The sequence below is a fragment of the Caenorhabditis remanei genome, chromosome II (genome assembly GCF_010183535.1).
Source record: "Caenorhabditis remanei strain PX506 chromosome II, whole genome shotgun sequence".
NCBI lineage: Eukaryota > Metazoa > Nematoda > Chromadorea > Rhabditida > Rhabditidae > Caenorhabditis > Caenorhabditis remanei.
Genome location: NC_071329.1, coordinates 15,915,853 through 15,934,843, shown reverse-complemented (window position 1 = coordinate 15,934,843; position 18,991 = coordinate 15,915,853). Strand labels below are relative to the sequence as shown.

The 18,991-nt window shown below is 41.0% G+C and overlaps 7 protein-coding genes across 7 annotated transcripts; 4 read left to right on the top strand and 3 right to left on the bottom strand.

The window, feature by feature from the left end:
• Positions 1-2,973: 2,973 nt before the first annotated feature.
• GCK72_007268 (uncharacterized protein) lies at positions 2,974-5,192 on the bottom strand (the record flags this gene model as incomplete). Its single annotated transcript, XM_053726075.1, has 5 exons — positions 2,974-3,536; positions 3,583-3,714; positions 3,766-3,916; positions 4,568-4,693; positions 5,175-5,192. The coding sequence occupies 5 exons, from the start codon at positions 5,190-5,192 to the stop codon at positions 2,974-2,976; spliced, it is 990 nt and encodes a 329-aa protein (XP_053590269.1).
• A 2,013-nt stretch (positions 5,193-7,205) lies between these two features.
• On the top strand, positions 7,206-8,685 carry GCK72_007267 (uncharacterized protein; the record flags this gene model as incomplete). Its single annotated transcript, XM_003103814.2, has 3 exons — positions 7,206-7,270; positions 7,667-8,338; positions 8,415-8,685. The coding sequence occupies 3 exons, from the start codon at positions 7,206-7,208 to the stop codon at positions 8,683-8,685; spliced, it is 1,008 nt and encodes a 335-aa protein (XP_003103862.2).
• Positions 8,686-9,727: 1,042 nt separating this feature from the next.
• GCK72_007266 (uncharacterized protein) lies at positions 9,728-10,955 on the top strand (the record flags this gene model as incomplete). Its single annotated transcript, XM_003103768.2, has 3 exons — positions 9,728-9,783; positions 9,835-10,578; positions 10,736-10,955. The coding sequence occupies 3 exons, from the start codon at positions 9,728-9,730 to the stop codon at positions 10,953-10,955; spliced, it is 1,020 nt and encodes a 339-aa protein (XP_003103816.2).
• Positions 10,956-11,379: 424 nt separating this feature from the next.
• GCK72_007265 (uncharacterized protein) lies at positions 11,380-12,820 on the bottom strand (the record flags this gene model as incomplete). Its single annotated transcript, XM_053726074.1, has 6 exons — positions 11,380-11,753; positions 11,801-11,989; positions 12,035-12,258; positions 12,302-12,454; positions 12,518-12,685; positions 12,741-12,820. 6 exons carry the CDS (start codon positions 12,818-12,820, stop codon positions 11,380-11,382), a joined length of 1,188 nt encoding a protein of 395 aa, XP_053590268.1.
• Positions 12,821-13,939: 1,119 nt separating this feature from the next.
• Positions 13,940-14,981, top strand: GCK72_007264 (uncharacterized protein; the record flags this gene model as incomplete). Its single annotated transcript, XM_003103862.2, has 2 exons — positions 13,940-14,004; positions 14,057-14,981. 2 exons carry the CDS (start codon positions 13,940-13,942, stop codon positions 14,979-14,981), a joined length of 990 nt encoding a protein of 329 aa, XP_003103910.2.
• A 1,243-nt stretch (positions 14,982-16,224) lies between these two features.
• Positions 16,225-17,221, top strand: GCK72_007263 (uncharacterized protein; the record flags this gene model as incomplete). The annotated part of the gene is made up of 2 exons (XM_003103724.2): positions 16,225-16,289; positions 16,339-17,221. 2 exons carry the CDS (start codon positions 16,225-16,227, stop codon positions 17,219-17,221), a joined length of 948 nt encoding a protein of 315 aa, XP_003103772.2.
• Positions 17,222-17,908: 687 nt separating this feature from the next.
• Positions 17,909-18,920, bottom strand: GCK72_007262 (uncharacterized protein; the record flags this gene model as incomplete). Its single annotated transcript, XM_003103792.2, has 2 exons — positions 17,909-18,806; positions 18,856-18,920. 2 exons carry the CDS (start codon positions 18,918-18,920, stop codon positions 17,909-17,911), a joined length of 963 nt encoding a protein of 320 aa, XP_003103840.2.
• Positions 18,921-18,991: the final 71 nt, after the last annotated feature.

Below are 18,991 nucleotides of genomic sequence, written 5' to 3'. Positions count from 1 at the left end.
TTTTGCAATAAAGTTTTCCACGCGACGAAATATTTCTAAGGAATATTATGCGTTGCATGCGGAGAGAACCTTGGTACACCGTGGATCGTTTATGGCTTATATGATTGTCTCAATGCACAGATCAATATCTTTTTTTTTTTGGAATGTCTTGTTTTTCAGCAGTCAACTGAAAGCGAAGACGTTGAAGTATCGATTCCGATTTCCGACTGCTGAGGGTCCGCTATGTACCAGATGGCCGTCCGGCACGAGCTAACTTTCAGCGAGCTGTATCTCTAGCTGCCACTTTAGAGCCTTATTCTTTTAGCTTCAAAAACTCGTGGTATAGGGAATGAGCAGTCGTCAGTTCGGGTCTTGTGAGGGACTAACTCATTCGAGCCTGACATTTTCCTCAACAATTTTTTAGACCACGATACGTGATGTCGTTGGGTTCTTCCGTATTTAACGGGTTATAAAATTCCGATTCTAGACGAATCTAGGAACAAATGTAGGTGTACGGGCAGTGAGCCGCGAAGTTTTTGCTAAGTGAGCAGACTTTGACTGGGATTTGCCTGATCAATCTGACTCAGCTTGGCTTTTTTGGCGACGTGTCACTTTTGAGATGCTGACTTTCGCATCTGATACTCTTTTTCTTTTAGTGACTATACGTCTTATATGTGTTTTATATGTGAGCGGACTTCGGCTCGGATGAGTTTCGGTCTAATGGCTACACTTTTTTAATGAGTTTTTTGATCGTTTTGAAGCAGAGCGGATTATAGAATAATCGATATCTCTGTTCTCTGAGTGTGCGCAACGAGGATATTCTCCTCAGCTTGGAGCGTCTTTTGTTTACAGGAATCTTCTGTGGAGTTATCTCTGACGTACTTTGCTTGTATATAGCGGACGTATCTGGATTCTTGCCCATCAGAAGTTCAGTGATGTATTCACCTACATTCTTTAGTGTGCACTTTGTGTCTTTTTTAGGCGGGATTATGGCTCATTTGAGCTCCCGGCAAATTTTGGATGTGCTCGTTGCCATAGCGGTCTTATATTGAGCACGTCATCTTTTTGTTGTTTTGAGCGGCCTCATTGAGGTATTCACGCTATCTTTTGAATCGCAGGGACCTTAATCGGTTTGCTGTTTTTTTTTTTTGGGCAACCTCGATGAGGTGTTTCAGCCATCTTTTAGCATTGCAGGGACCTGAATCGGTTTGCGTGGTGTGGGCGACCTCAGACGAGGTATTCAAGCCTTCTTTTATTATGGCAGTGACCTCAATGAGGTTTGCATCTTTTCGCGTTTTTTAGTTTTTTGCATAAGTTAGCTGACGGTGTCGATAAGTGTGTTGTGAGCGGCTCTCAGTACGTGTCACCCAACCTGCGATGTTCCACAAAGAGAATCTGTAACATAGATATAACATAGAGTTAGAACTCTGTATAACATATGAATCGATATGAGTGGGGGTAACAATGAGGGTTTTACTGGCGAGGCCGGGGTAAAAACAATAAACAAAATTCAACAACGGTTAACAAGTTATTATCGGCTTTGAGTGGACGTCCGGCCATTGCTCTATTGTGGAGCTGATCCAGAAGGTCCTGCCTTGTTGCGATTATCCAACGAGTATTTCTGTAAGAACAGTTTTATATACACGTGGTCGTCTTTTAACTTGTATTACCGCCATCTTTGGTGCTCTAGCGGACGGCACATCTTGACGTCTGCGGACAGCAGTCTTCTTGACTCCACAAAAGGCTTCGTGGTGGGCACATAGAGTTGTGTCGGCCATGATCGTCGAGCATTGGGAGCAGATGATGTCTCCTTTGGAGCAGTCCGTGTGTCCGTTTCCTCTTTCAGAGTATTTGGAGAGACACTTAGTGCAAATGCTCTTCGTTCTTGCCGTTGCCCAGCGGTCTGACGGAGTCAAGATGGTCTTGCAGTCTTGCGAAGAGTGGCCACGTTTCTCGCAGAACACGCACACTGCCTGTAAGGGATATGTGGGTTGTTGAATATGTCACTGTTCAACTTACGGTCGAGTTCGAGTTGTGAGACCTGTCTCTTTCTTTGGAGTCACGGAGCGGGCGTTCATTCTGCTGGGTAATTCCAGCGATGTACGCGACGATTCGGCTCATTTCGCTTTTCAGAGGAGCAACAATCTCCGTCATTTTGGATTCGACGGAGCGGACGATGGTGTTAGCGAGTCCTGTCTGTTGGTTCTGAGCGGCGGTCATGACTTTTGTGACGAGAGCCTCGTATTTCTCCAGCATTGTCTCGGCTTCCTTGATGCGAGTGGCCTGTGCTTCTTCTCCATTTTTGGTGATCAGTTTCCCGATTTTTTTCATTTCATGATGGAGGAGCGGTACCACTTCTTGAACCTTGACGTTCTCTGGGCTTTCGAGTCGGTCCAGGACATCTTTGACAAGGTCGCCGACGGATTCCGAACTCTCGACTCGGTCCAGGACGTCTCTCACAAGGTCGCTGGTCTCTCGAATCTCTGCAATAAGTATAGACTTATTGTGCGAATATGTATTAGTTGTTTATGTATACCTTCATGGAGAGCGGACGTGTCCCATAATGGTTGAAGAACCTGCGTGTGGTCCAGCGAGACTCCGTCTATGACCTCGTCAACTGTCTCGACGACTTCCTCATGGGAAATGTCGAGAGCGGTCTTATCTCCCTGATCTTGGTTTTCTTTGTTCTGATCGTCTTGAGCGGTCGAATCATTGTTCTCCGGAACGAGTGGTCCAGAGTCGAAAGTTCGATCGAGTTTGTTGTTCTTGGTACGTCCCATGGTGAGTATGTTAGTCACTCTGTAACAGGGTTACGATTAATGGGAGGGGCGCTCAGTGAGCTGACAAGATACATTGACTGGTATTATACCAAGTTTGAACAAGAGAAACCAATAATGAGGTGTTATAAACAAATGAGTGGTCTTTATGGAAAAAGACATTGGTTAACAAGGTAAAACAACGCCTTTATGGCTTAATAGAATAAATTGATGGTAATTATTCTGTGAGTTGTAGATAGGGAGCGGCCGCCTGATTCGTGTCCCACGTGAGTTTCAGTGAGAGCGGCATCAGGGTTCCTTCCTCGTACACAAGATGGTGGAGTACCGCTAATAGCGCCTCCTGTCCCAGACGACGTGTGAAGCATGTTTTTTGGTCTCCGTGACGTTCGTTGCCTCGAAGGAGCACTGGGATGCAGCGACACGGTCGAATGTGTGTGTATGGGAGTGAAGAAAGGGTTGTTGGCGGCGTCCAAACAGTGTAAGCGGTCCACGTCAAGCCAGTTAGCCAACTGTCCCTCCAGGCTTGGATATCCTGTAGGAAGCGGTCTTCTTCAGTGTTCGCTGCCTCCATAGTGGTCGTACTGGATTTCATTAAATGAATGTATCCGCCGACCGGCTGATAGAGCATGTGAAGCACTTTGGTGGCTGTGGTGATTTGGACGTAGATACGGCTGTCGAGCGGTCTGACGTGGCCAGCGAAGCGCATGGCGGTCGACACCGTTGCTGACAGTGGCTCTCTGTCCTCCGGTTCCACTAGTTCGGGTTGAGCGGTCCCTTGCTCTGCAAGAATGCGTTGTTAATATCCGAAATTAGCTCAGTATAGTACCTTTGAGTGTCTCAACATCAACGATGAGTGACTGTAGGAGGCCCTTGATCTCTTTGAGCTCTGCTGAGGTCGAGCTGTCAGCTGTCGTGGGGTCGCCGAGCTGGGGATTCCCCATGATTGCACGAGCGAACGCTAAAACGACTTTGTTTTATTTCGGAATATTTATTGATTTCCTCTACTTACGTTCACAATGTTCTCGGATCTGTTCGAACAAAGAGAGCGGTCCACGTGTCGACGACGATGATGTCGATGTGGTTGACATGGCTTCTTTTTGTCGAGCAGTTGACATGAACTCGCGTGGAGTTGTGATGACACTGAGCGATCGAGACGTGAACTGAAAAAATTAACTGTATAATTGATTTTCAGTAGAGTTGAAAGAGAAACTTGAAATTTTTCGAGAATTTTATGGATTTTTCAGCGAAAAGTGAAGAATTCTGACTTATTTCGGCTTAGTTTTCATTGAAATGTAATGAATTGTTGCGAAATTTGGCTAAAATTAGCATCTTTTTGAGCTATGATACTCTATGTCGCTATATTTTCGAATTGTTTCGAAAATTTTCGAAAATATTCGGAATTTTTCGAAATTTCGAGCGAAAATCGATAAAAACTATCAAATTCGGGCTGGAATTATGCCAAAACTTAGTGATAGTGCCAGATTTGGCTTCCGATTGAAGGATTATAGCGGACTGAACGAGTATTGCTCATTTTTCAGAATTTTCAGAGATTTTTCTTTCGAAATCACGCATTTTTCCACTATTTCGTCTATTTCTGACGGATTTTTAGCTGGTATGGCGTTAATTCTTGTTAACTTTTTACATATTGGCACCATTAATAGTCTGTGTAGCTGAAATGTTACACTTATGACTGATTTCGCCAGTTTTTTGGCTCAAAAATCGATTTTTTGGCCAATTTATGCAATTTTTTCGTCAAAACACGGATAGTTTCTCGATAATTTTTATAATTTTCAAGGAATAAACCGACTTACACCCTTAGAATCCTCGTATGCTGGAGGAGGGGACGTCTGATAGCTCGAGGCCGACATCGAAGTCGTACGTGGAGCGGTCGTCATGTTTGGGGTGGTCGAATTCGACTTTTCCGTGTGAAGACTCATCTGAAATTAATTATTATACGTGAGAATAATTAATTTTTTCAGGAAATTTACGCGAAAAGAAGTAAAAATTTGGTGTGGGAAGGGTGGAAAATGCGTGAAAAAATTTTTAGGCCCGACGCGAATTGCGTCATTGCCGCCAATTGTGTGCATTACACCCAGTCCGCAAACACCGCGCCTGCATTCGTCTACCGTAATCCGCGGGAATTTGAAAATTATTGCTCAGCCTTAAATCGACGAATATGGATTTTTAGGCAATATTGAGCGGAATTTGAGCGGAACGGAGAGAAATGGGCGATTTTTTCGCTAGAATATGGTTTGGGGAGCATTGACTGAAGCAGTTTACTCGAATTTTTTGAACAGGGACCATCGGAGGTGTGATCGAATATGTTTGGGCGACTCTCGTGGAGTATTCTAGCCTCTTTTATATATTGGGCAACTCTTTCAGAGCGATTAAGCCATCTTTTACTTGTGGGCGACTCACTTTAGAGCACTTTGCCATCTTTTGACTATTGGGCTACTCTTTTCAGAGTAATTTGCCATCTTTTAAGTGTTGGGCGACTCGTTTCAGAGTACTTTGCCATCTTTTCAGTATTGGGCGACTCGTTTTGGAGTATTTCGCCATCTTTTTCTGGTGGGCGACTCTTTTAGAGTATTTCGCCATCTTTTCAGCGAAGGTTCCTGTGGATTCAACTTCGAATATGTGCCTTTCGGCGAAGAATGCACGTCGCCCGATGCCAGCGCCGATGGACAACGCCGACTTCGGGTTTCATGTATAGAAAATTCCATCGAAATTTGAAAATTAGGGGGTTCAGTGACCGAAATAGTGTTTCTGACTGCCAGAAATCACAAAGCTGCTCGCCTACAGACACTAAACTACCGACTGGGTTCTGGTTTCATTTTATCGCCGAAAATCAATATTTTCGGGATAATCCACCATTACATTCACCTTTTTAGGGGTAAATGAACCGGTTCTATGCACCATGTGGACAAGTGGGTCTAGCGGGCGTCGGCGGGCCCACCCATGTCCGGGGAGTTAAGTGTAATGTCTGTTTGGTGAGGGTAGCGGTGTGATAAGCTATGCAAGCAGATAACAGTACACGGTTTGAACAAATCCCAATTTATTGAAAGGAATATAAAGGAACAATTATTATACGAAAGGGCGGTCCGATGGAGCGGCCGAAGTGATGTTCCGGGATTGATTGAATTTTAGGGAGAAAAACATACGAAAACCCTTATGAGGGGAAGACGTTTTTGGGAGCAAATTTACACACTTTTACACTCAGTCTTACCTTTCTGTCCGTGTTATACGGATTGAAGAGCGTCAGTGAATAGCGGGCACTGGACGGAATTTACACCGTCACGGGACACCGCGAAAAGTAGAGAATAATTATAGTGAATTACCAAGTGGTATTGGAAACTCGAGTGAGGGCGCGCGGTCGCCTTATATAGTCGACTGCGTGGGTGCCCCTCACTGCGTGGGTGCCCGCACTAAAGCGCGGGCATTCAAAATATAATTATTGTGAGTGTGGTTTGCTTTATGAGCAGTTTTAACGTAATTTAACACGGTAAAATGGGAAATATAGTAAACCGGAAATAATAGAAGCATTTAATGACTCTAGTTTTGTGGGCAAAACCGTAGGGAGTCATTAAAGTGCTTTCAAGTTGTCAAATGAATGCAAAGCATGGTACAGTTGACAACACCTGATTGTATCACAACATCGATTGTTTATATTATTATTTCCTTCTTATTCATGCTCTTTGTTTCTCCCATCTCGAACCGTTTCCCATCATGCAATCTCAGAAAATTTTTAATTTTAAGGATAGTGACTTTATTATCAATTCTTTTGTGCAACCACATCACTAACCGTATTTTTTCTTCAATTTTGCCAAAATATCCTCCGTATTTCTCTTTCCTTCATTGTATTTTCACTCATTTTCTGACGTTAATAAAACTACTTGATATGAAAGTTCACGTTTTGAAACACAACCGTAATATCCATTTTTGGTTCCCATATTATTATAAGAAGGAGAGATCACCGAAAACGAACGAGTTCTCTTTGATCCGAATATGACATTGATTTGGACACAGGGTTTATACATTAGGTTTTGGACGACTTGAATAGGAATTGGTATATTCTAAGCAACTACGATTGGAGGTGAGTTTTGAATCTTCCTCACATATAAATCAATGAACCATGCCCCTAATTTCAGCTCAGTACTCCATTGCTTTTGCCTTTCCTTCCAAAAGAGTTCGGAAATATTTCAGCCGGGTAATCACTAAAATTGCTGTCATCCATTATTTGAAAGTCAGACAGGTGTTAATTGACACAGATCAGATTCACGTCTCTTAACATCTGCATATCCACGTCACCACCTTCAAGGCTCCGCAAACAAATCTCCTCCTCGTGAAGACGAGACCGTCATCTCCTCCTCCCGTTGTGTACGATACGGTGAGAATCGATTTCTCTTGTCTACTCTCCACAATATTTGAGCCTTCAAACTTACTCACATCATGACGAAGCCATGGACGTACCTCAGCTTGAAAGCTGTCTTTCAATACATGGATGGTAATAAGCGGTTAGTTTTTACTTTGATACAATACCAAGAATAGGATCCACGCAGCAGTGCGAGGTCCGCAGCGAAAATATTTGAATTTTTTCCGAGCCGCGTTGCGTGTGCGTTGCAGTTTTTATTGAAATATACGACAAATAAACGTAAAACTTGTACTTGGCATCCAGCTAAGTCTTTTTGTTGGTACCATGGCAACCTTTGTGCGACGGAGCGCGTTTCCGCGACCTTACTCCCGCTACTGTGCCATGAAAAAGGTTTATGAAAATAAAACTTTTAACTTTTGAGATTTGAAAAACATACAAAAAGTGTATATTATTGGTGTAGAAACACGGTGGAAAACTGCTGTGGATCCTTTTATATTTTTTTCATTTTTTAAATGTTTTCCGAAACATTTCATTTCAGACTGGAAATCAATTCCCATTGTCCAACGCTTCGATCAGCTGAAAGCTCAGTGCCGTTGAATCTGCAATCTCTGACTCTCAAAAAAAGAAAAATTGTGGCGATTGATGTCTGCTACAAGGTGGAATCAAAATCACAAATGATCAAATCAATTTTGGACGGCAGAAAAGAAGTTCGCGTGGATATTTTGAAAATTCGCAATTCAGGAGTAATCCCAGACAGCCTGAAAATCAGAACGAAGAGGTTGGACTCTGGAAACTTAGACCTCGAAAGGGTGATTCCTTTTATCAACAGAGCTAGCTTTCCGTTGAGAGAACTGCGAGTGAATATTGCCAAGACTCCAAGTTTCGAAAAGTATTTGGGATGCGCTCAGACATTAATACTTTTCGTGACTAACCATGATCAACAACAGGAAGATTTGATTCGAAGCATTTTGTATGACCGCAAGAGCCTAAATATAGTGCTAGAAAACATTAGTTTGTCGAGTAATGAAACGGTTACTCTCATCCAAAATTGGAGAAATAACCAGAAAAAAATTGGAACTGTCTTGACAATGGAGAATATATTCCGGATTGTACCGATAGTTTTTCCTGGTGTTGACGAATTTTCTTATGTTGACGAAATACTACAAGTTTCAAATGGAACCCATGCTAATTTCAACGATTCCGTTCTACAGTAAGTTTCAAGTTTATTCTTCTACCCGCAAGTTGTCAGATCATGTCAAAAACCTTAAAACATACTTTTTTTCCAGAAACAATATGGATCGTCGTTGCATTTCGTTCCCATTCAACCAGACGTCCGAGCTGGTTTTGTACAGTGTGAGAGATGGACCAATATGGAATAGAAGAATCAAACTTGAAGTGATGCCAATCGGATCTACTGGACCAGAAACCCTTTTTGATATTTTCATAGATCTACTGGTTCTTTTAAGTTATATATTTTTACTGCTAATCGCCCTCATTTTTGTAGCATTGGCCTCAGCGAAATTGGACACAATGCTTGCAGTGCGACGGACCGATTGAGCGTCATTTTTGTAGTTGACAACTGTTTTGTACGGGCACATCCTAAGAAGTTATCAATCGTCAAAGAAATTTATCGTACAAAAATGTTGTCAACTACAAAAACGAAGCTCTACTTGTGATCTATACACTCCAAATCTTTTCAAACTCAACTTAAAATTTTATTATTTCCTTCTTATTCATTTTCTTTGTTTTTCCCATTTCGTATCGTCTTTTTCTTCAATTGTGCGGAAATATCCTCTGTTTTTTCTCTCTTTCATTGTATTTTCACTCATTTTCTAACGTTTATAAAACTACTTGATATGAAAAATATGAAACACATGTGGTAAACATTAACACCGATTTTGAGTTTCCACGTTATCACAAAGAGGAGGGCTTAAAAACACCGAAAATATCCTCAACATTTGACTTTATGATCGAGTTATAGCTCTTTTTTGGTCAATAATACCGTATTTCAAGTTGTTTATTCCCAAATCATTACCGTAGAGGACACACATCTATTAATACCATTCAAATGCGTAGCATCGTTTCTCTCCGCGAGATGTGACGTGAAAAGGCAAAAGTTCATGAAGAATTGAATCTGAAACCCCAAAAATCTTTCGGAAAGATCGATCAACGAAATCTTGAGAACCATGACAACATGCGATCCCATCGAATTGAGAATTCGCGTCATCATCTAATCAACCGGGAGACGAGAGACGAAGAATATCAGAGCTCCGTTCCATTTCTTGAAAGTCTCTCAGGTGTTAATTGACACAGATTAGATCTAAGTCACTCAACATCTGCATATCCACGTCAGAGGAGGCCGAACCAGAGGGCGAAGTGCCAGGAGACTAAGACCTTCTGTTTCTATGAATCTTCCCAGTTCAAATATGCGTTGTTCCCATAGTCTCCCACCACCAATAGTGCGAACCAGCGCAACACAATAGGCAATAGAGGACAGCTGTCTCTCAGTTCTCACCCATCAGACGTTCAGACTTGACATCGATCGACCCGTTTTTTTTTCGTAATATCGTTTTCTCAGTCTCTACTATCCTCCCACGTCATGACGACCTATTTGAGCACTAAAGCTATCTTCGAGCACTTCGAAGCTAATAGACGGTAAGTTTTACTCCAAAACAAACAAACATATGCATATACTGAATTTTTTAGAATCTATGTGTCCTCTCGATGCCCGGACCTGAAAAAAATCGATAAGTTGGCTCCACTCCACTTGGACTCGTTAGAATTCAGAGATTGGAATGTTCTCTTGAATGGGTTCTCATATGAATTGGGAGCCACCGGAGATGAAATCAAAATCATTTTCAATGGATCTCAAACCCGCGTTCTCCCAAAAGATGTAACTTTTGAGAGAGCGAGAGATAAAATAATGTTTTATTTGATTGGTAGAGTAGAAGTGGTTCGGGTCAAGAATTTTTCGTTTAACCTAAAGAAGCAAAGATCACTTCATTTGCCAAGGAGTCTAAGAATTCATGTGAATTCAATGAATTCCGGACCGATTCCAATGAGCAAACTACTCCCAAGAATCACTGATTCCTGTTTGCCACTGGGCGAGTTAAAGCTGAGTGTAGGTCAAACACCCCTCCCAACCCAACTATCAAAACTGACTGATAAATTAGTTATTCTTTATCAGAATAACAATTTGGAAAGTTTACTTGAGATATGGGGGATGTTAGCTGAGCAGAAAGTGAAAACGGTGGAGTTGGAGAGTATGCATCTAACAAATGATGAGTTGGTTGAGCTGGCGAGAATCTGGGAAGCGGATGGTGGAAGAGAAATTGGGACTAGTGTGACAATGCTGATGTCAGACTGTTGGATTCGTAGAAAAATGGTTTTTAGCGATTTGAAGAGAAGACTCAATGGAACAGATGTTATGATGGCAAACTGGAAATATTGGTTAGTTAACTACGCTTTTTTACTACCGCGCTCTACCAAAACCGGAGAAAATTGTGTGCGAAATTGAGAGACGCAGAGAAAAAAGAGACATTTTTTCAAGGGAATTTTGGTGGAGCGCAGTTTTAAGAACTCAGCTGAGCTAATATCTCCTTTTCAGGTCATTCAAAAACTGCTCCAAGTATATGACCGTTCCATTCAACAAGTCTTCTGAATTGGTGGTCACCGAGTTTCGAGATTGTTCAACAAGAAATTGGAAGCTGAAGATGGAAGTGATGTCGGTTGGATCAACACGCCCGTTCACTTGTTTTGGTTATCTTGTATCTTTAATCTGTTATTTCATCTCATTTATTGTTTTGTTCGTTCGTGGATTGTTTTGAAATAAGTTTTTTGAAGGAAGAATAAAGAAATAATTCTATCCCCTTTTAGTGTTTACAGCTGAAAGTGTCCAAGAGGTGTCAAAAAGTCATTGATTGTCCCACAAAATAACGAGCTTCATTTTTGTAGTTGAAAAATTTTGGCTCTACCGTCCGATCGAGGTTCTTTGAAATTATCGAGGTCCTTTGAAATTATCGAGGTCCTTTGAAAATAACGAGGTCCTTTGAAATTATCGAGGTCCTTTGAAAATATCGAGGTCCCTTCAAAGTACAGGGGTCCTTTGAAAATTGGGAGTACTTTTCTCGCAAACAGCGAATATTGTTTGAATTTTTGTATTTTTTATTGTTTTTTTATAACAGTTTTTCAATTATTATCGTTTATAAGTTTTATGAATATATATATAACATTGTGATACAAACGACGTTACTACGTTATCATGCGTGCATTCAGGCTCCTCCTACATAGTAAATATTGTAGGGCGTTTCCAAATGGAGCAGTCATTGTCGCATTCTTCTCCCTGCAGCAAGCGCTACAGCAAGCGCTACAGTATTTTCTATTGTGGAATCTCCGGAACATGTACGAAAAAAGATGTCCTTGTAGTTGGAATTTTTTCACGCCATAAAAGTTTTTCACCGACTTTTTGAATGCATTCCAAGTCGACTCGATTCCTTGCGTGTGAACGCGACGGTCCATGGGATCCACAAAGTTAACTTTATGATTCACCCATTTGTGATCATATTTTTGTTGTAGTGTCTTCAGACCACCGTATGCTTTCCACCCGTCTGAGACGATCAGAGTTTCTGAAACAAATAGTTGCGTCCCTCACGTTATTATTCAGTCAACTTACGTGGGCGGACATGTGCTTGGATCAAAGGAAACAGAGTTCGACGATTTCTTCTTGGTACCACGAACATGGCGGCTTTTCCAGTTCCTCTTTCGAGCATTCCAAATATCCATATTGTAGGCCGGCGCAGCATATGGCCCCGATGGTATTTAGCCTTATACATAGCACTTTCGTCTATTTCAACAATAGTTCCTTAACACAAAATTAAGTTGTTCATTGCTTTTCGTAAACACAAACCTGGTCCTCCGAGCATAATGTTTTTGTTCATTCCTGCTTCTCTTTCCCACCACTGCTGTGTCATGTCCCGAAACCATTCGTGGTAATCAGAAATGGTGTTTTCAGATGTTTCGAAGTACGCAGCGGAGTCCTTCGCTGTTTTTGTCGGATTTTCGATCCAATCAGCTGCGATGTACAATACTTTTTGGAGCGGAATACGGAGACCTTCGAAAAATGAGTTTTCTCTGAAAGGAAGTAATAATGTTAATAAAACAACAAAAGTATCACCTGATCGATACTTTACTGGACATCCCGTCGCTTTTGCATGTTGAGCAGCGCCAGACTAGCATATCATTTTTTTTACTGGAATCCTTGACCAGAGACATGTACTGGCTACACCAGTCCTGTTCACACTCGCGTTCGTTTGCGAGCAATCCATACCTGGAATAAAAAATTGAAAAATATTTTGCGAGACATAATGAATAGTGTGATAATTAAACTCACGTCGCCACAAACTCAAGGGCTTTCTCTGTAGTTGTTGGATGATCCATTTCTCCGATGTACTCTTCTAAGTTTCTAGTAGTCAACTCCGCTAGATTGAGAAGACTGTTTGGTCCTGTGACCAAACTTGGGTCTACAATTGTAACTCTCGACTTCTGAACTCTTTTCCATCTGTAATAAAAGCAAAGACTTTCTACAAAACGGTTTACAAAGCAGATAAAATTACCTGGAAAGAGTTCCATTGCTCCACTCTACAGTAAGCAATTGATGCGGAAGAAGAAAAATCAGAATGAAACAGAAAATCATTTTGCCTTCACAATGATTTTTCACCCGCTGTGCCAGCGCTTTTATACTTGATCACCATCTGCTATGAATCGAAAATTTAACATCTACTTCATTCTTTCGCTGTTGCATTTTGCCGTTTGACCATCTGCCACTCCCAGCGACCATCTGGCCCGTTTCATTCAAATTGATGATTGAATGTTTGAAATTAATGATTTCAGTACAGAAGATGTAATAACGAAATTCAACTCAAAAAAAAAAAACTGTGTACAGAAAAAAATTTTGCAAATAACATTCAAAGGACCTCGATATTTTCAAAGGACCCCTGTACTTTGAAGGGACCTCGATATTTTCAAAGGACCTCGATATTTTCAAAGGACCTTGATATTTTCAAAGGACCTCGATAATTTCAAAGGACCTCGTTATTTTCAAAGGACCTCGATAATTTCAAAGGACCTCGATAATTTCAAAGAACCTCGATCGGACGGTAGAGCCAAAATTTTTTGTACGGGCACTCCCTAGAGAGTTACAATCCCTCCTGACCAGAGCTGTGCGGAATTCGTTCCTTCGACTTCCGACTTCCGAGCTTTCCGGCTTCCGTTTAAAATATATTTGCCACTTCCGGCTAAAATGTACAGAACATTTTTCCATTTTCGACTGAAATTTAGGCTGAATTTCGGTGTTTCTGATGAAATTTCGTGTGAAAACAATTCCAAAGTTCGTTTTCAGTGATGACTAGAAAAAGTGTTCCTAAAATTTGTCATTTTCAAAGATAACCTCCGACTTCTGCTTTCATAACCCAACTTCCGTTTTCCGACTACCTTTTTTGAGAATTTTACTTCAGCACAGCTCTGATAGACAACTATGAGTCTAGTCACACAGTAATGCACTCATAAAACCGACAGTTTCCAGACCCTTTTCGACAGGTTTGAGTTAGATGAGTCTAATTATCTAGTCTGTGGCATAATCTAGAGATCTCTAGTGGGTATAGTCTACATATGTGTCCTAATAAAAAGACAGATGGTGTGCAGACGTCACCCAAATAGTCTGGAGAACTCCTCATTTGTTTGCTCATTCACTATTCCGAGGTCTACACACACTACCCTCTTCTCCCTACTCTCATTTCGTCTCTCCCCTCTCACCATGTCGAAACCACTGTCTTACCAAAGTACACGATGCGTTTTGCAATATTTCGATTCAACTGAAAGGTTAGTTTTCTTTATTAAGTATTGTCACCTCTTCATCCCTAAGTTGTTTCAGATTTCTCTTGACATCGCACTGCCCTGCTATCAAGCAATTCGAAAAGTCAATCCCGTTACGTCTCAAAAGCCTAGAATTCAAAAAAGATAGTATCACTTGGAACGGTCTCAGGTTTTGTCTTAATGAGACAGTTAGTGTGCAAATTGGTGTGAAGCGTGCAAGAAGAGGTGAAGTGCGTCCCAGAAGAGCTGGAGAAATATCTCGTACCTGCTCCTACTCGGTAACAATCACAAAAAGGGATACAAGAATGATGAGTGGACAGAGAACAATCGCTCGCTGTACGAAACGCATCAAAATCTCGGAAAACAAAGCGTTGGAAAAGTTGGCGTGCATCCTTCTGGGTGAAAGGAATATTATTTACACGAAACGAGTGGAAGTCGAAGACGAATATCCGGCTGATATCGAATGGCCTGCAAACTTCAAAGTTGCTGTGGACACGTTGGTTGCGGAACACCACAACTTCGAGTATATTCTCCCCATCGTGTCGGATTCATCCACTTTGAAATATTTGGATTCACAATTTTCAAAGGTGGAAACATTCGATAACGATCTCGTCAAAAGAGTTGGAGCACTCTCAATCACTAACATCAATGAGAGTTGTTATCCAAAACTAGCAACTCTTCGCAATAATACGGTCGATATTGTAAACTCATCGTTGCCGAAAGAAGTAATTATCAGCATTGTAAAAAACTGGAAAGAGGAAGGAAGAGAAATCGAAACATTTTTCTGTACAAAGTATGAGGAAGATGAAGAGGACGAAGAGGATATCTTGGATACTCTAAACAATCGCCTTGAAGGGAGAAATGGTACAAAGTCATCGAACGAAGGCGTCGATCGGCTCGATGTTTCAATGAGCACATCGTCAACAATCGTCGTTCAAAAGGACCACTCACGGTCTTTCACGTTGGAAGCTGTTCACAAATAAATTAATTGAGTTATTACATCATCCTTCCCATCCGTTTTTTCTTGTATCTTTTGCAGCTCTAATCAATAAATTGTTCTGAACAAAACGTTTTAAAAATCTATAAATGTAAATAGTGGAGAGCCATACGGCTCCGCCCTTGAGTCTCTCCTCTTTTTTTTATACATAAACAACATCGTTGAAAACGTGGAATCTAATAGATTACTGTGTGCGGATGATTTGAAGCTTTTCTCACCACACGCCAATCTATTTCATGAAGATTCAGCTATTATAACCGAATGGTGCTCCCAGTGGCAAATGACAGTCAAATGTGAAGTCATAGAGTACAGATTCTCGACTCACAACCTGAAACGCAAACCTTCCCCGGACATTTGTATCTCTGGATTCAAACTCCTTTCGCTCAGGCATCTTTACAAATAAGATTCAACGGAGCCGTCTGTCTGTTTATGTGTTGCAAGCCATAACTCAGTCCTTAGTGTATCAATTTTGTACGGTTGGCACCGTGTGCTCTTCTAAAACATTTCTTTAAAGTCACTTGAGTTTCTAGACTCACTCCGTATGTCACTGTGTGCCGCGTTTGACCTCCGGGCGCGCGCGCATTTCTCGCAGCTATATTGTCAATTTCGCTTTCAAAATGGAGAATTTCGCACTCTTGGGCGCTGGCGGAGGCACGTTAGGTGCTCCGTTATTCTCGTTAGTTTGTTTATACCTCTTTCTTTGGTTTTTATACCAAATTATTATAGTTGTCTTGTGTTTTTAGTGGGTTTTTAGCCAGTTGGGCTTGGAATAAAGTGTTTATTCCGCAAAAAGTTGCGTTTTGTGTGTTTCTTGCGCGATTTCAGATTCTCGCTAGTGTCAAAAGTGTTTTGACATTGTTGCGCTTGATTTTCTCTTGAATCCGTCGTTTATCTCTCTCGTTTGTGTGTTTCTCGTCGTTATTTAGCTAAAAAGTGTGCAAGTTCTCTCGTGAATTTGTATTTCTTTTTACTATTTCTATGAAACCTAGATAAATTGGTTGGAAACTTCCCGGATTAGTCGATGAGCCCCAATATTTAACTTGTGGGAAAATCTAATCTAAAAAAAACACCTGTAGTGGACAGTCTATGTTTCCCAATAAAAAGACAGATGGTGCGAAGAGGTCTCCCAAATAGTCAAGACCACCTCATTCGTTTGTTCATTCACTATTCTGAGGTCTACACGCAATACTCTTTTCTCCCTACTCTCATTTCGTCTTTCCCTTCCCACCATGTCGAAACCACTGTCTTACCAAAGTACACGATGCGTTTTGCAATATTTCGATTCTACTGAAAGGTTAGTTTTTAAAGTATTGTCACCTCTTCATCCCTAAGTTTTGTTTCAGATTTCTCTTGACGTCACGCTGCCCTGCTATCAAGCAATTCGAAAAGTCAATCCCGTTACGTCTTGAAAACCTAGAATTCACTAAAGATAGTATCACTTTGAACGATCTCAGGTTTTGTCTTAACGGGACGTATAGTATGAAGCGTGCCGGAAGAGGTGAAGTGATATCTTGTACCAGCTCTTATTCGGTCACAATCACAAAAGAGGATCAAAGAATGAAGAGTGGAAAGAGAACAATCGTTCACTGTACTACGCGAATCCAAATATCCAAAGAAAAGGCATTTGAAAAGTTGGCATGTATCCTTCTGGGTGAAAGGAATACAGTATACGTGAAAAAAATGGAAATCAAAAAGAGATATCCGGAAAATATCGAATGGCCTGCAAACACCCAGGTCGCTATGGACATTCTTCTTGCCGAACACCACACTTTCGAATATGTCCTGCGCATCATATCGGATGCATCCCCATTGAAACATTTGGATTCGCAATTTTCAAATAAGGAATCATTCGATAATGAGCTCGTCAAAAGAGCTGGAACACTTTGCATTAGGGAAATCAATGAGAGTTGTTATCCAAAACTAGCGACTCTCCGCAACAAGGCGGTTAATGTTTTAAACTCATTGTTGCCAAAGGAAGTAATCATCAATACCGTAAAAAACTGGAAAGAGGAAGGGAGAGAGATAGGAACATTTCTTTATACAAAGTATGAAGAAGATGAAGAGGATATCATATTTACTCTAAAGAATCGCTTCAAAGGGAAATATGGTTCAAAGTTATTGTACAGACCCCACAGTCAACTCAATGTTTCAATGAGCACATCGTCCACAATCTTCATTCATAAAGACTTCACACGATCTCTCACTATGGAAGCTGTTTGCAAATAAATTAATTGAATTATGGAATCATCCTTCCCATCCGTTTGTTCTTGTACCTTGAGCAACTTCCATTAATAAATTATTCAGAAAAAGAAATGTTTTTACATAAAAATACAAAATGCTTAATGCAAAATTTATCAAGGCAATACAGTCCGCATGTTAAGACCCGTCTTCCTCATATGGGGGCGGGTTCGTTGGGGCAGCTAGGTGACAAGATCAGGCGATGAGGTTGAGAGAGTGTGGTAGATCAGAAGGAAAGATACGTCCTAAGAGGGACCGCAGATGTAATAAGATGCATGGGCTGATCTGAAAGTAGAATGGTTAGTGAGATATAACGCGTGATGGGGAGGGCATTAGAGATCTGTCTTTAACAGTCTCTAAAAAACTTTAGATCTAGCTTCCTGTGCCATTCCCGGAGAGAGAAAAAGCAATATCTGAGCCTCTTCCTGTATGACCCTTGGGATGTGACCAAGGAATGGGTGACGTCACTAGGTCGAAATACAGGAATTCCTAAGGAATATGGATATGCATGTTCCTTGCATCATGTAAAAACATGCAAAAACCACACTGTTTATGGTCAGGACTGTATTGTCTTGATGAATTGTGAAAACATTTTTCCAGAATAATTTATTGATAAAAGTAACCCAACATACAAAAACAAATAGATGTGAAGGATGCAGTAATAATTCAATTAATTTATTCGCGAACTGATTCCACTCTGAGATACAGTACGATTCCTTTGTGAAAGATGACGATATTGGACGATGAGCTCAATGAAAAACAGAGACGATTGTGGTCTCTGTCCGATAACTTTGGAGCGTATCTTCCTTCGAACCGATTTTTTAGAGTATACATGATATCCTCTTCATCTTCCTCATCGTTCTCATCATATCTTATTTCGAAAAATGTTCCGATCTGTCTCCCTTCCTCTATCCACTTTTTGACGATGCTAATAATTACTTCTTTCGGCAACGATGAGTCTAAAGAAGAAGTTTCCTTGTTGCGTAGAGTCGACAGTTTTGGATAACAACTCTCATCGATCTTACTGATTGAGAGTGTTCCAGCTCTTTTGACGAGCTCGTTATCGAATGATTCCTTATTTGAAAATTGCGACTCCAAATATTCCAGTGAGGATGTATCCGATACAATCGGGAGTACATATTCGAAAGGGTGGTGTTGGGAAAGCAACATGTCCATAACGACCTGAAAGTTTGTAGGCCATTCAATATCCTCCGGATATCCGTACTGAATTTGCATTTTTTCCGCGTAAACTGTATTCCTTCCACCAAGAAGGATACACGCCAACTTTTCCAATGCCTCATTTTTAGGGATATGGATGAGTGTAGTACAGTGAGCGATTGTTCTTTCTCCACTCATCATTCTTTGATCCTCTTTTGTGATTTTTACCGAATAGGAACAGGTAGTAGATAATACTTCACCTTTTCCGCAACGTATCATACTAACCGTCACATGAAGACGAAACCTGAGATCGTTCAAAACGATACTATCACTGGTGAATTTCAGGTCTTTGAGACGTAATGGGATAGATTTTTCGAATGGTTTGATAGTCGGGCAGCGCGACGTCAAGAGAAATCTGAAACAAATTACGGAGAAAGAGCTATCAATACTTCAAAAAAACTAACCTTTCAGTAGAATCAAAATATTGCAAAACGCATCGTGTACTTTGGTAAGACAGTGGTTTCGACATGGTGGGAAGGGAAAGACGAAACGAGAGTAGGGAGAAGAGAAGAGTGTGTGTAGACCTGTGTAGAGATAGTG